The sequence below is a fragment of the Lates calcarifer genome, linkage group LG4 (genome assembly GCF_001640805.2).
Source record: "Lates calcarifer isolate ASB-BC8 linkage group LG4, TLL_Latcal_v3, whole genome shotgun sequence".
Lineage (NCBI taxonomy): Eukaryota > Metazoa > Chordata > Actinopteri > Centropomidae > Lates > Lates calcarifer.
In genome coordinates, this window is record NC_066836.1 from 2,711,924 (window position 1) to 2,726,226 (window position 14,303).

Consider the following 14,303-nt stretch of genomic DNA (forward strand, 5'->3'; position numbering starts at 1 on the left):
TGACACTGTATACCCTTTGCTGAGACTCTGTATTCCATCTGTACATTTATAGTAAATAAAGTATTTGAAAAGTTGCTGTGGGTCACTTTTCATTAACGGCATGTCAATCATGTTCCACTGCTGTTTGACTATGTCACTTTGTTATATTATAATACAGTTATGTAATAATATAAGTTGCAATCAGAGCCTCAAAAACTGGGCTAAAAGTGGTGCCATGGCCAGTGGTGAAAATATTCTATAGCAATGATCAAGTGAAAAGGCAATACACCTCTACTTAGTAATATCCTGCATTCAGATGTTTACAGTGTCTAGGTTAGTAAGGCTGAAGGTTGATAATGATGCTACTGATGATAATGATGATGATTAGATGTTACAGAGTCCACCATTTTAATTAGATTGCATGTTTTTAACTCAGTTCTTTCTGGCACTTGGTAACACTGCAGCCCCATTTTAGTTTTAAAGCAAATGGTTCTATAAGCGATCTGAACAAATCGACATATCAGAAAATTAACTGACAAACAAAAAATGTCACACACTCTAATGTGAGGGGTTTTCTTCTTCTCAAATAAAGTGAATAATTAGCACATTAACAGTTATTCAACAGTAAATTAAGGGCAGACTTGAAGCTACTTTGAAGGTGCAGTCGATCCAGGTGGTAACAAATTATAAGTCATGTGGATTTTTCAGGTCAGGTTCTTAAAAACATAACTGATTGTACCTTTTACACTTTGCAGAAGAAAAGACAGGGGAAAATACAAAACAATACAGTAATAATAACACAGAGAAAACATGCAACAAAAAAAAAGACATACATGAAAAATGCATCAGAGGATATCAGAAGAACACAGGATATATACTGATACATTACGTAAACCTGTCACTAGCGATCATTTTTTTGAAATGACACAACAATTAGCTTTTAGTAACGAAGGCTCATTAAACTGATGAACTAAAATACAGATTTTTTACCAACTGCACCTTAAATGACCTTTGTCTATTTGAGTTTACAGAACTCAGCAATGCCTCCATCTGAAAGCCAGAGTCCAGCATAGAGAGGCTGAGTGAATGTGGTCTGGACTCTGTGGAGGAGAGTCATGGTTTCAGAGATGCTGTACAAGGACAGAATACCTGCTCTGTGATCCAGGTACACTCCTACTCTGAAGGACTGAGGACCTGAGACTGGAGTTTTTATATAGTTGTACAAAAATGTGTAACTGTTTTGAAAACAACCTAATGCCCAAGATTTATCATTGAATCCAAACAGATATTCATAAGATTTTCCTGCTCTGCTGATATTCTTGTATGCAACCGCTACGAAAACTGCATCTCCTCTCCACTCCACCTCCCAGTAACAACGTCCAGTCAGACTCTCTCTACTCAGGACCTGACACCAATAAGTGAATCTGTCTGGGTGATTAGAATAAAACTGTTGTTGATTCATCACGGTTGCTCTTCTGTTTCCCTCAGATAATAACAGCCATGTGTTTACTGTGTTTGGATCCAGTGTGATTTCCTGTGAATATCTTAAGAACTCAGCTCTGGTCTTGGGCTCTGGTTGTGACAGTAAAACATCCACTTCAGTCAGTGTCAGTGAGATGTTTGTCCATTTCTCTGTCAGAACGTCCTGTAGTTTATCTCTGAGCTCTGACACAGCTGCTGTCACATCCTCAAAGTACCTCAGAGGACGGATCTTGATGCTGGATGAGTCTGTAGATTCACTGAGTTGTGACAGTGAGGGGTAGTTGTGTAGAAACTGGTTGTGATCCTCTGTGTGTGAGAGCTGCTTCAGCTCAGCATCTTTCCTCTTCAGCTCAGTGATCTCCTGCTGCAGCTTCTCCTGAAGCTCTTTGACTCGACTCACTTCAGTTTTCTGCTGGGATCTGATCTGCTGCTTCACATCAGACCTTCTTTTCTCCATCAGACGGATCAGCTCAGTGAACATTTTCTCACAGTCTTTCACTGTTTTATTAGCAGAGCGATTGATAGCCTCCACCTCCTGTTGAAGCTCCTTCACATCTTTCTCTCTGTCCTGGATTCTCTGCTGGATTTTTAGTCGACTCAGCTCCAGCTCTCTCTGCCTCTCAGTCCTTTCTGCTGCAGCTGAGACTGTGTCGTGGCCTTTATGTTCATCCACAGAGCAGAGATAACAGATACACTGCTGATCAGTACGACAGAACATCTTCATCACCTCATCGTGACGAGAGCAGATGTTCTCCTGGAGCTTCTTGGAGGGGTCCACCAGCTTGTGTTTCTCAAATGATGGAGATTCATAATGAGGCTGCAGGTGTTTCTCACAGTAAGAGACCAGACAAACCAAACAGGACTTGACAGCTTTCAGTTTTCTTCCAGTGCAGAAATCACAGGCCACATCTTCAGGTCCAGCATAGCAGTGATCAGCAGGAGCAGCTTGGAGTCCAGTCTTCTTCAGCTCCTCCACTAAATCTGCCAACATGGTGTTTTTCATCAGGACAGGCCTCGGTGTGAAGGTCTGTCTACACTGAGGGCAGCTGTGGATTTTCTTCTGATCTTCCTCATCCCAGTGGGTTTTAATACAGTTCATACAGTAGCTGTGTCCACAGGAAGTAGTCACTGGATCCTTCAGTAGATCCAGACAGATCGAACAGGAGAAGGTTTCCTGGTCCAGCTGAACTCCTTTCTGCGCCATTTCTCCTCTCAGTGACAATGACTGTCTGAGTTTCACTTTCTGAGAACTGAAACTAGTTTGAGCTCTGATCTAAACATCATGTGTTTCTGCAGTGAATGGTTCCTATCAGCTCTTGCACTTCACCTCATGTTGGTTCCACCCATCTTCAAACTGTAGATCTGAAGGGGAGGGAACAAGGAAACATGTGGACAGAGTGGAGCTCACTGTGTTTGAGAGCAGGAAGAAGAGGGAGGGTTATCAGGCTTGGGCTTATTCCAGGAGGCGGAGCAGTGTAATACTGTGTGTTTAACCCTTTATTTAACAATAAGCTCTGGGTTTACAGATGGTCCCCCAGTTTCCAGAATCAGCTCTAACAGACGTCACACTGAAGTTGTTATGTTGTCAACCTTTTAGTAAAGTTAAAGATTTACTGATTAATGTAATACAATTATTAATAAAAAAGCATCAAGGCTGAAACAACCATTTCACACATCCCAAACACACTGTAGCGAACCTCAACTGAACGAACTTGAAGAACTATCTCACATTAGTGAAGAATGAATTTAGCACAGAATACTATTAAAATGGATGAGTATTAGCTTTAATGCTGGATTTCCTCCAACCACCTCTGATTGTAGTGCACCTTGCTGGCCAAACACACCTGACATTCAGGTCTTTACTTAAGTGTTTTACAAATCTAAAAGTGTTTTGTTTTTGATTCAAAAAAACTGAAGCTGATCAGTTAGGGTCACGGCTGTAATGATTAGCAGCTCCATTTTAGTTGAATGCTTAATTTTATTTTATTACCTGACTGTGGTAACATAGCCCACTCCTGACTTCTGAAAGACAGCCTATGTCCTACCTTTCTATAAATGGGGTCAGTCCAAAGAGCTAAATAATTATCAGCCAATTTCCAAACTGTTATGTCTAGCTAAAGACTTATAGAAAATGGTAAATGCTAGTTTTAGACTGGGGTATAGTACTCTAACAGCAGCATCAAAAGTCTTGAATGATTGTTAATGCATTAGATAAGAAGTTGGACACTGTTGGACAGTGTTAGATAGAATTACTGATTTATCTAACGCTTTCATTACTGTCTACCAGCAGATGCTTTTGAAATGCCTAAAATGTATTGGATTTGATGCAGAATCATGTAACTGGTTTGTAAATTATCTCGGTGGTAATAAGCAGTTAGTTGGTAACTGTTGAGACTGATGGATATCAGTGCAGCTTTATGGGCATTAACAAAGGTGTGCCACAGGTTTCTATTCTAGGACCACTTCTATTAACAGTATTTATTAGTGAATTAGATGTAACAGTTAGAAACAGTACAAACATCTCTATGCAGATGATGCTATTTTATATACAACAGGGCCCTCTTTAGCCATTGATGTAATTTAAATGCACTCTCCTGCCATAACTCTTTGACTTCTTGATGCAGTCTCTCATTCTACACATAACTGGGGATGGCTGTAGGATGCATTACTGTTAACTATACGAGAAAGTTGGTTGGCAGTTGTTGGAAATGCCAAGACAACAGCACTGCATTTTATGTATTCACAAAGCACCTGTTGGGAAACTTTTCAAGTATCTTACATGTCTTTTAAACAATAAATCAACTTCACACTGCACTACATCCCAAGACTTTTAGGTCCTCAAGAAATCATCACAATTATACTGAGACTGGTAAACTGGCAGTTCTGCAGAAGCTTCCTAAATTAATTAGGTAATCCTGTAAAATCAATTTGAATTCATTTTGACTGACATAGATCAGTACGAATGCATATGTTTTCTTTGAAATGATTCTGGCCCTTATGTTGACATCCTTGTCCTGCTTTTTGTATGTTGATGTATATGGTGACTTTCTTGTGCATTTATTGTTTTAAATACACTGTATTCCTTTGTACAAGAGAGCCTGTTCACAATGGTTCTTCCTGTTTAAATAAAAAATATAATAATACTCATAATAATTATAAATTATAGGGGCAAATTATAGCCTCAATGAAAAAACACAAAGTACAAAAAATTACTCAGTTTCCCAGTAACATTTTCTAGTAAATAAAAGAAAAGCAATAATATCTGTCTTTTACTGAACTTAGAAAGATAACTTGGTAATGATTTACAGCAGCTTCACAACACTAACCGTGATGTATTACATCAGGCATTTGTATTATAAATCCTCTCAGCCTGAAATCATGTCCTTAACTAAAAAGTTGAGTTGAGGTGCTTTAACCTCCTCCACATCCCTGGTCAGCAGGATGAAGGCGCCCTCTTGTGTTGTGCATCAGTTTTCAGTTGTTCACCTGCTGTGATGTTCACTGCAGGAAGACGAGTAAAAACTTCACCCAGCCTTTGGCAGCTTCAAACAACATCAGTAAAGACAGATTTAAATATATGTAATATCACACTGTGTCAGTTTGTTCACAGGAGTCACAGCCTGTAACACTGATGCTGCATTCAGGGCTCATGGGAAAGATGGAGAAGAGATGAGTTCACATCAACTTTCAGGAAAAAATCTTGGTTTTAAAAAACAACAAAATGAACACTGTACTCTGATGTTTCAGGAGGAAAACTGCCTCAGTTATACTCTCATATTAGTTTCACATTTTCTCCATCAGCTGTGAATCAGATCCTGGAATGAAGACAGAAGAAAATATTTGATTTGTTCTTCAGGAAAAACAACTTTATTCATGATGTAAACCTTCAGTTTGTTCACACATTTAATCAGTAAAGTCTGTTAAATGACTCTTGTTCAGTGATTTCATGAACAGATTCACTTCATCCACACAATCAGTTTGTTTAACCTGAATCTCACATATGGAAAAGAAAATAATGAACATTATCCTCTCATAGTATCTTATTTGTAAGTTTTAACAAGAACAACATAAATTTAAATGTAATTATAGATTTCTTTCTTTAAACACTGAGAACAAAGTATAAAAAAGGAAGGTTTGAAAAATGTCAGTTTAGATAAAGAAGCATCATGAGCAGTGATATCCTCCATGGCTCCAGCTCCACCTGAAGAAACTCAAACATCAACAGAACAATAAATGAGAAGATAAAGAGCTGACGATCATTGATTGATTGACAGGTGATCTCTGTGTAGAAATGACACAACAATGAGCTTTTAGCAACAAACATGGAGACAATATAAACTGAACTACAGAGTTCAACCAACTACACCTTAAATGACTTGTCTTAAATGAGTTTACAGAACTCAGCAGTGTCTCCAGCGACAGAACCAGAACAAAACCAGAGTCCAGCATAGAGAGGCTGAGTGAATGTGGTCTGGACTCTGTGGAGGAGAGTCATGGTTTCAGAGACGCTGTAGAAGGACAGAATACCTGCTCTGTGATCCAGGTACACTCCTACTCTGAAGGTCTGAGGACCTGAGACTGGAGTTTGGATATTGTTGAACCAAAATGAATAACTGTTTTGGTAACAATTTAACGCCCAAGATTTATCATTGTGTCCAAATATACATTCAATAAAGCTCCCTGATCTGCTGATATTCTTGTATGCGACTGCTACAGAAACTCTTCCTCTCCACTCCACCTCCCAGTAACAACGTCCAGTCAGACTCTCTTTGCTCAGGACCTGCCACCAATAAGTGAATCTGTCTGGGTGATTAGAATAAGACTGTTGTTGATTCATTGCTGTTGCTCTTCTGTTTCCCTCAGATAATAACAGATATTTGTTTGCAGTGTTTGGATCCAGTGTGATTTCCTGTGAATATGTTAAGAACTCAGCTCTGGTCTTGGGCTCTGGTTGTGACAGTAAAACATCCTCTTCAGTCAGTGTCAGTGAGATGTTTGTCCATTTCTCTGTCAGAATGTCCTGTAGTTTATCTCTGAGCTCTGACACAGCTGCTGTCACATCCTCAAAGTACCTCAGAGGTCGGATCTTGATGCTGGATGAGTCTGTAGATTCACTGAGTTGTGACAGTGAGGGGTAGTTGTGTAGAAACTGGTTGTGATCCTCTGTGTGTGAGAGCTGCTTCAGCTCAGTATCTTTCCTCTTCAGCTCAGTGATCTCCTGCTGCAGCTTCTCCTGAAGCTCTTTGACTCGACTCACTTCAGTTTTCTGCTGGGATCTGATCTGCTGCTTCACATCAGACCTTCTTTTCTCCATCAGATGGATCAGCTCAGTGAACATCTTCTCACTGTCCTCCGCTGTTTTATCAGCAGAGCGATTGATAGCCTCCACCTCCTGTTGAAGCTCCTTCACATCTTTCTCTCTGTCCTGGATTCTCTGCTGGATTTTTAGTCGACTCAGCTCCAGCTCTCTCTGCCTCTCAGTCCTTTCTGCTGCAGCTGAGACTGTGTCGTGGCCTTTATGTTCATCCACAGAGCAGAGATAACAGATACACTGCTGATCAGTACGACAGAACATCTTCATCACCTCATCGTGATGAGAGCAGATGTTCTCCTGGAGCTTCTTGGAGGGGTCCACCAACTTGTGTTTCTTTAATGGAGCCACATCATAATGAGGCTGCAGGTGTTTCTCACAGTAAGAGACCAGACAAACCAAACAGGACTTGACAGCTTTCAGTTTTCTTCCAGTGCAGAAATCACAGGCCACATCTTCAGGTCCAGCATAGCAGTGATCAGCAGGATCAGCTTGGAGTCCAGTCTTCTTCAGTTCCTCCACTAAAACTGCTAACATGGTGTTTTTCATCAGGACAGGCCTCGGTGTGAAGGTCTGTCTACACTGAGGGCAGCTGTGGATTTCCTTCTCATCCTCTTCATCCCAGAAGCTTTTAATACAGTTCATACAGTAGCTGTGTCCACAGGGAATAGCCACTGGATCCTTCAGTAGATCCAGACAGATCGAACAGGAGATGGTTTCCTGGTCCAGCTGAACTCCTTTCTGTGCCATTTCACCTCCTGAGAGCGACTGTCAAATAGTTTCACTTTCTCTGAACAGAAATAATCTCTGGTCAAATAGTTTCTATTCAGAGAAAGTGAAACTATCTCTGTGCTCTGAAGGAAAACAGATCTCTGCTCCTCCTCCTCTTGTTCACTCACTGCAGTGAATGAAACTTATCATTTTACACCATGTTATTTACACCCATCCTTATACTGACAGAACTGTGAGGGGGAGGGAACAGGGAAATACAAAGACCGAGCCAATCAGGAAGAAGAGGGAGGGGTTATCTGGCTTTCTTGTCGAATTTCACTCAAGAGGAAATAAAGTACTGCTTGAACTGCATTGTCATCATGCGTTTGGAGCATGTGTACTTTTACTTCTACTACGTGTTTACTGCGACAAGTCTCCAGGAGAAAACTTCTTTAGAGGTTTTATCAACCTCACTCTGAGACTTCTGACACTTTTTCAGACTGTTGATCTCTAAGTATAAAAATCTCTACATTGTTCCAAACACAAATGTCTGGGTGCAGTAGCAGGATCTTACATAGTCATACAATCACTAAACAGCAGTGAGGCGCTCAGTGTTTTCATCTGTGTTTATTTATACTTTAAAAGTCAGCTCCAAAGTTTGTTCAGCAGCTACAAAACCAATATTTAAACACTGTGCAGGAAGATAAATGGTCATTCTGATCATAATATTACAGGTTTGATGATTTCATGTGAACAAATATATATATGAGAAAGGATATGGCACAATAATGCAGTCCATATTTAGACACTTTAATTTGTGGGTTTCCACATGCAAAAACAAATTCCCAGTTTCCCTCCTTATCTTCTGTCTACTTCAGTTCACAGAACTCAGCAGTGGCTCCGTTATATCCACTAAACCACAGTCCAGCATAGAGAGGCTGAGTGAATGTGGTCTGGACTCTGTGGAGGAGATTCATGGTTTCAGAGACGCTGTAGAAGGACAGAATACCTGCTCTGTGATCCAGGTACACTCCTACTCTGGAGGTCCAGGGGCCTGACACTGGAGTTTTGATGCTGTTATGAATGAATTTATAACTACTGCTGCTGTTACACTCTAACGCCCAAGATTTATTGTTGAATCCAAACGCGCACTCAGTCATGGACCCTGCTCTGCTGATGTTCTTGTATGCGACTGCTACTGTAACTCTCTTCCTGCTCCACTGCACCTCCCAGTAACAACGTCCAGTCAGATTTTTGCTGCTCAGGACCTGACGCCATCTGATGAATCTGTCTGGGTGACTAGAATAAACCTGCTCTTCTCTCATTAATGTTGCTCTTCTGTTCCCGTCAGATAAAGACAGCTGGGTGTTTACTGTGTTTGGATCCAGTGTGATTTCCTGTGAATATCTTAAGAACTCAGCTCTGGTCTTGGGCTCTGGTTGTGGCAGTAAAACATCCTCTTCAGTCAGTGTCAGTGAGATGTTTGTCCATTTCTCTGTCAGAATGTCCTGTAGTTTATCTCTGAGCTCTGACACAGCTGCTGTCACATCCTCAAAGTACGTCAGAGGTCGGATCTTGATGCTGGATGAGTCTGTAGATTCACTGAGTTGTGACAGTGAGGGGTAGTTGTGTAGAAACTGGTTGTGATCCTCTGTGTGTGAGAGCTGCTTCAGCTCAGCATCTTTCCTCTTCAGCTCAGTGATCTCCTGCTGCAGCTTCTCCTGAAGCTCTTTGACTCGACTCACTTCAGTTTTCTGCTGGGATCTGATCTGCTGCTTCACATCAGACCTTCTTTTCTCCATCAGACGGATCAGCTCAGTGAACATCTTCTCACTGTCCTCCACTGTTTTATCAGCAGAGCGATTGATAGCCTCCACCTCCTGTTGAAGCTCCTTCACATCTTTCTCTCTGTCCTGGATTCTCTGCTGGATTTTTAGTCGACTCAGCTCCAGCTCTCTCTGCCTCTCAGTCCTTTCTGCTGCAGCTGGGACTGTCCCCAGGACAGGCCTCGGTGTGAAGGTCTGCCTACACTGAGGGCAGCTGTTGTTATCCTTCGTGTTTTCTTCATCCCAGAAGCTTTTAACACAGTTCGTGCAGTAGCTGTGTCCACAGGGAGAAGCCACCGGATCCATCACTACCTTCAGACAGACTGAACAGCTCAATGTCTCCTGGTGTAGTTTCACTCACTCTGAGCGGGAACAAAAGTGTGCTCTGATACAAAACTCTGCTCGTGTGCTAATCTTCACTCACTGACCATGTGTCGATCACACCCATCTGCACACTTGCAGATCAGTGAGGGGGAGGGAACAAGGCAATCTACAAACAAGAGTAGAGCTCGTTCTGTTTGAGAGCAGCAGGAAGAAGGAGGGGTTTCACTCTGATACATTCCAACCAGAGGGTGTTTTCTCTTTTAAAGGGACAGTGTGATATAGCTGCATATGGCGTCATTTCTATCCCTCTAGGCTCACGAACAGCTGAAACTAACACTGCAACAATAAGCAAACCCTTTATTAGAAGAGTTATTATGTTATTGTTATATTCTATCACGAAGGGCTGCATTCTTCATAAGAATTCAAACTGTGTCAAACTAGAAAACTCTATTTATATTCAAAAACAGGTCCAGGTGGCAATCTGCAGCACATTCATGGGATAGCACCAGAGAAGAGTGTATCTTAATGACGGTTTCTGACTAGAGTGATGGAAATGACCTTCATGTCAGATTCATCATTACATGTTGCAATAACCTGTACTACCACTGGGAGGCGAAAGAGCACCACTGAAACTTTATCAGTGTGCAGGAAACACAGTATGTTGACATGAGTTTTTTTATTATTATAAACACATGAGGCTGAGCAGGAGCTGGAAAACTAGAAAAGTACAATCTGATCTCCTGAACAAGCAGCTGGACCTCAAACCCTGAAAAGTCCTGTGTGGATTCTAACCTTTGACCTCTGACCTTGCACACAAGCTGTGGTGGAGACACGAAAGCATGGATTAATTCCTCAGCACATTGAATGATAAAAGATTGTCTGACCTTAGAAATATTTCCAAACTAGAAAAGGAATTTTTGCTCAAACTTCTGCAGCAGAATAGTCCAGAGCAGATAGAAAACTCTCAGAAAAGACGGAAGGTGGGTCATCTGTCTCTGAACTAACAATAAGGGTTGTAGACAGTGATTCTAAGTTACTGTCCTCCTGATCTGGAACTGATCTTGGATGCAGGGTGAGTTCTAACAATGACAAACCTCGGTTCACAGATAAGGTTGGAAAAGGAAGGAGCATTCCTGAGTGGGGCAGGGACCAGTTTAAAGAACTAAGTACAGGTTTAGGAAGGTGCTCAGGGAGACTCAACGACTGTACTTTAACAGCTAACGAGGTTAGCTGTTCTCAGCTAATGACTCTCAGATGGTTCGGCAGCTACAAACCTAAAGCCCCCCACTCTACTAACAACTCACACCTGGCCAACTGAGATCCAGTGGTGATTTGAAAGACAAAAGGACAGTCCCGACACCATCCTCAACCACCGACCTCAGAGACCCCCCACCTCCTATCCCACCATGACGACTGTCTCTATCCAGGAGAGGGACATTAACTGGCTGTTCAAGAGACAAAAGCAGCCGGACAGATATCTTCAAAACCTCCACCATTGTCCCTGACAACAGGACTTAATGACCACAGACCAGCTGACCAATCTCTGTGGTAATGGAGTCATTGGAGCACTTGGACTTGTCAGAAACCTAAGTCAGGATCCTGTCTGTGGACAGGGCTGATTCATGCTCTATCAGACCTGGTTTCTAACACTTTCTGTGGGAGATCGAGAGTGTTTGTACCTGATCTGAACAACCTCACCTGAGAGTGTGAAATGAAAAGCCAGCTTTCAGACGGTCTCTCCTGGAAGTCATTTACAGTGTTGTACATTAATTCAGAGCAAATTTCCAGACAGAAACATCTCTACAACATCTCTATCATTTCAAAATTAAACTTTGCTTGAAAATCTACTGAATGAAATTTTCTGCGATTCCCAGTTTTATCCACACTTGCTCGTCAGGAGTTTCTTTCCTTCTACATGCAACGAGGTGTGTTTCTGCCCCCAAACTATCAGGACTAAATCGAATGCTGAGTTATGCTTCATAAAACGCTTTTTATGTGAATACCACAGGTGCTGCTAATGAAACTAACACCGGACACTTTTGAGACTGAACGCTCTCAGTCATTAAATGTCAACTTTTAATGAAAAAGTTCACAGAAACATCACTTATCTGCCTCATAAACATGTGTCCTCTTCAGCCGAAAATTAAATTTCAGTTTCAAACCTCCAAATATTACAGTATTTACAAAAATATACACTCCAGCTGGTGCCTGTGGTGCCCGTGCATGGAGAAAGAATCTGGTTCATGTCTCTAATCATTCAAAGTGGAGTTTCCGGAGCTTCTGGGCAGCGGCCTGTTCAGTGTTTCATGTTGCCCCTGCAGAGCCAAACAAGAGCACCAGGTTCCTATTTTCAGTCAAGAATGTCATAACAGGAAGGTGGGACTGTGATCTGCGGGAGAGCCTGTGGTTTGTTAAAAATGAGGCTCATTAACTTCACTGTCATTTACAGTGACTACTACTCATATTATTTCTAATTATTAGGTACCTGTTGATAGCTGTGTGTTGTAATTCATTCAGTTGTCTTAAATAATCATTAGTTGACCTTTTTTTTTGGTTTTAAATTGGAATCTTTTCTGCATTTATTTTATTGCATGTTTTTCTCAAAATTGTGTTGCTTAAATGAAATTATATACAAATTCAACTTTGGATTCTGGTACTTTTAGATTCAGTATCTTTAAAACAAAGTACATTAAAGTTTAAAAGAAGTGTGGATGTTACATTCTCTTAGATATAGATCCATGAATCCATATGGAAATGTAATAATGGATGCCTTAAATATATATATTATTTTCACCTCAGCTGCATACTTTTCGCTGAAAAGATAAGATATCCTGTGGGGTGACAGATTATCTTTCCTCACTCATAATTATGAAACTTTTTTCATAAAACTGAAAAAATAAAAAAAGACCCTATAGCACAGCACAGACATGAAAAGTTTAAATGAAATATTTAACTGCAGAAAGAACAAACTCCAAGGTCAACAACGAGACAATTCAATGACCTGTTGAAGAACATTTAAAAAGGAAAATCAAATTAATTTTAACTAAGTAATTCATCTGCTGATCTTCTCAGATCTATTATTGAATAAGAATATAAGAAATATCCCCTGGTGGAGGACGTGAATTTAAAGTAGCAATGTGAAGACAGTGAGACAATGTGAATGTGGTGTTGTAGGGCACCTGCAAAGAATTACAAACTGAATCTGCAACTTTCCTTCAACTTTACTGAACGTCGTAGTGATTTTACTGTTCTGGTTCACGCTCACTGATCTCATACAGTCATTCTCTGCCACAGCAGGCGGAGAAAAATCTCCTTCAGGGGTTGATGGAGACCAAAAATGGAGCTAAAAGAGAGTGGATATTAGCCTCAGATTTGTCACCCCTCCAAATTAATGAGAAATGTTCCTCTGTAAGAACTGGATTTGTCAGTAAGCAACTGTTTAACGTAAAAAGTAATGATACTTAAATGTTGTGTACACACTTGTTTATGCTGCCACCAAGTGGACAAAAAAATCTATTACATGTACAGTATATATCAGGTTTAAGTATAAATAATTATCCTTTGTTCTAAGTTCTAAGCCACAGCAGCTCTCTGCTATAAAAGCTTTTAGTCTGAAGGAGTGTTGACAGGACTGGAGTAAAAGACACCATCAGACACATTCTGCGGGAACAACCAGATGGTGAAGTTGTGCATACCTCTGGAGTCCTCTGCCTGAACCGAGAGCTTGCAGGCTATGTTTCATTAAAACTAAGCAGGCGCTGACTCTTCCTCACCTACTGTACATCTCTCATCCACTCCGAGCTGCTCTCCAAACCCACGACTGATGGATTAGATTTCCTTTAATTGTAGCCGCGGGCGCTGACTCTTTGTTGTATCAGACGGGCTAAACCCGACTGTGGCAGTAAAACAGCCTTTGTTTTCCATAAATCCATCAGACGTGGTGCTGTTAATGAAGTAGCTGTCTGCAGAGCCAGTGTGATGTTTAAGCCACATCTGATAAAATGCATCTTTCATGGTTGCAGTTTAGCAATGTACAAAAGTTTTCCACAAGTTCACAACTGCTTGAAAACTCCAACAGATACATTTCAATCACTGAGAGAAATGCTCGATGGGAAAACTGCACTGAGAAAGTTCTTTTCCAAACTAGCTCTTTTTTTCTTTCCACACTTTATTTCACTTTAATTCAGGCCACAATGTCAATGTGAATCATACAGAATGTTCTTTTAGAGACTCTGACAGGCAGTTATCAACTCTTTTCTCACCATTCGTTTTATCGCTTTCATGTCTTCCATCAGGTACCAGATCACAAGATCAATCTACAGATCAATCTACATTAAATCTAAACATGTAGAATCCTATTAGACTGTAAAGGTCAGTCAAGTCTGTCTTCCCATGGACATATTAGAAAAGAAAGAAAAAAACAAAACAACAGGAAGAAGCCATGACCGTTGCCATGCTAAAAATCAAGAAAAATAACCTGGAGATCCTCATGATCCTGTCACGTTGAAAATATAGTCACAGATACACCATTAGAATGACGGTTAGAATCTCAAATATCTTTCAATGACAACAAACTCGTACGATTCATCCCGTGGGAACCATGAATACCTCTACGAAACATAACGGCAAGTTATGCATATGTTTTTTTGCCAAATTGGTGGATTGAGTGA

The 14,303-nt window shown here is 40.8% G+C and overlaps 3 protein-coding genes across 3 annotated transcripts; all 3 read right to left on the reverse strand.

Moving 5' to 3' along the window:
* Positions 1–370: 370 nt before the first annotated feature.
* Positions 371–2,771, reverse strand: LOC108880937 (tripartite motif-containing protein 16-like). The gene has a single exon (XM_018672676.2). It carries the CDS (start codon positions 2,663–2,665, stop codon positions 995–997), a length of 1,671 nt encoding a protein of 556 aa, XP_018528192.1. The 5' UTR covers positions 2,666–2,771; the 3' UTR covers positions 371–994.
* Positions 2,772–5,300: 2,529 nt separating this feature from the next.
* On the reverse strand, positions 5,301–7,682 carry LOC108880936 (tripartite motif-containing protein 16). Its single transcript, XM_018672675.2, has one exon. It carries the CDS (start codon positions 7,520–7,522, stop codon positions 5,843–5,845), a length of 1,680 nt encoding a protein of 559 aa, XP_018528191.1. The 5' UTR covers positions 7,523–7,682; the 3' UTR covers positions 5,301–5,842.
* A 412-nt stretch (positions 7,683–8,094) lies between these two features.
* Positions 8,095–9,793, reverse strand: LOC108880938 (tripartite motif-containing protein 16-like). Its single transcript, XM_018672678.2, has one exon. It carries the CDS (start codon positions 9,613–9,615, stop codon positions 8,353–8,355), a length of 1,263 nt encoding a protein of 420 aa, XP_018528194.1. The 5' UTR covers positions 9,616–9,793; the 3' UTR covers positions 8,095–8,352.
* Positions 9,794–14,303: the final 4,510 nt, after the last annotated feature.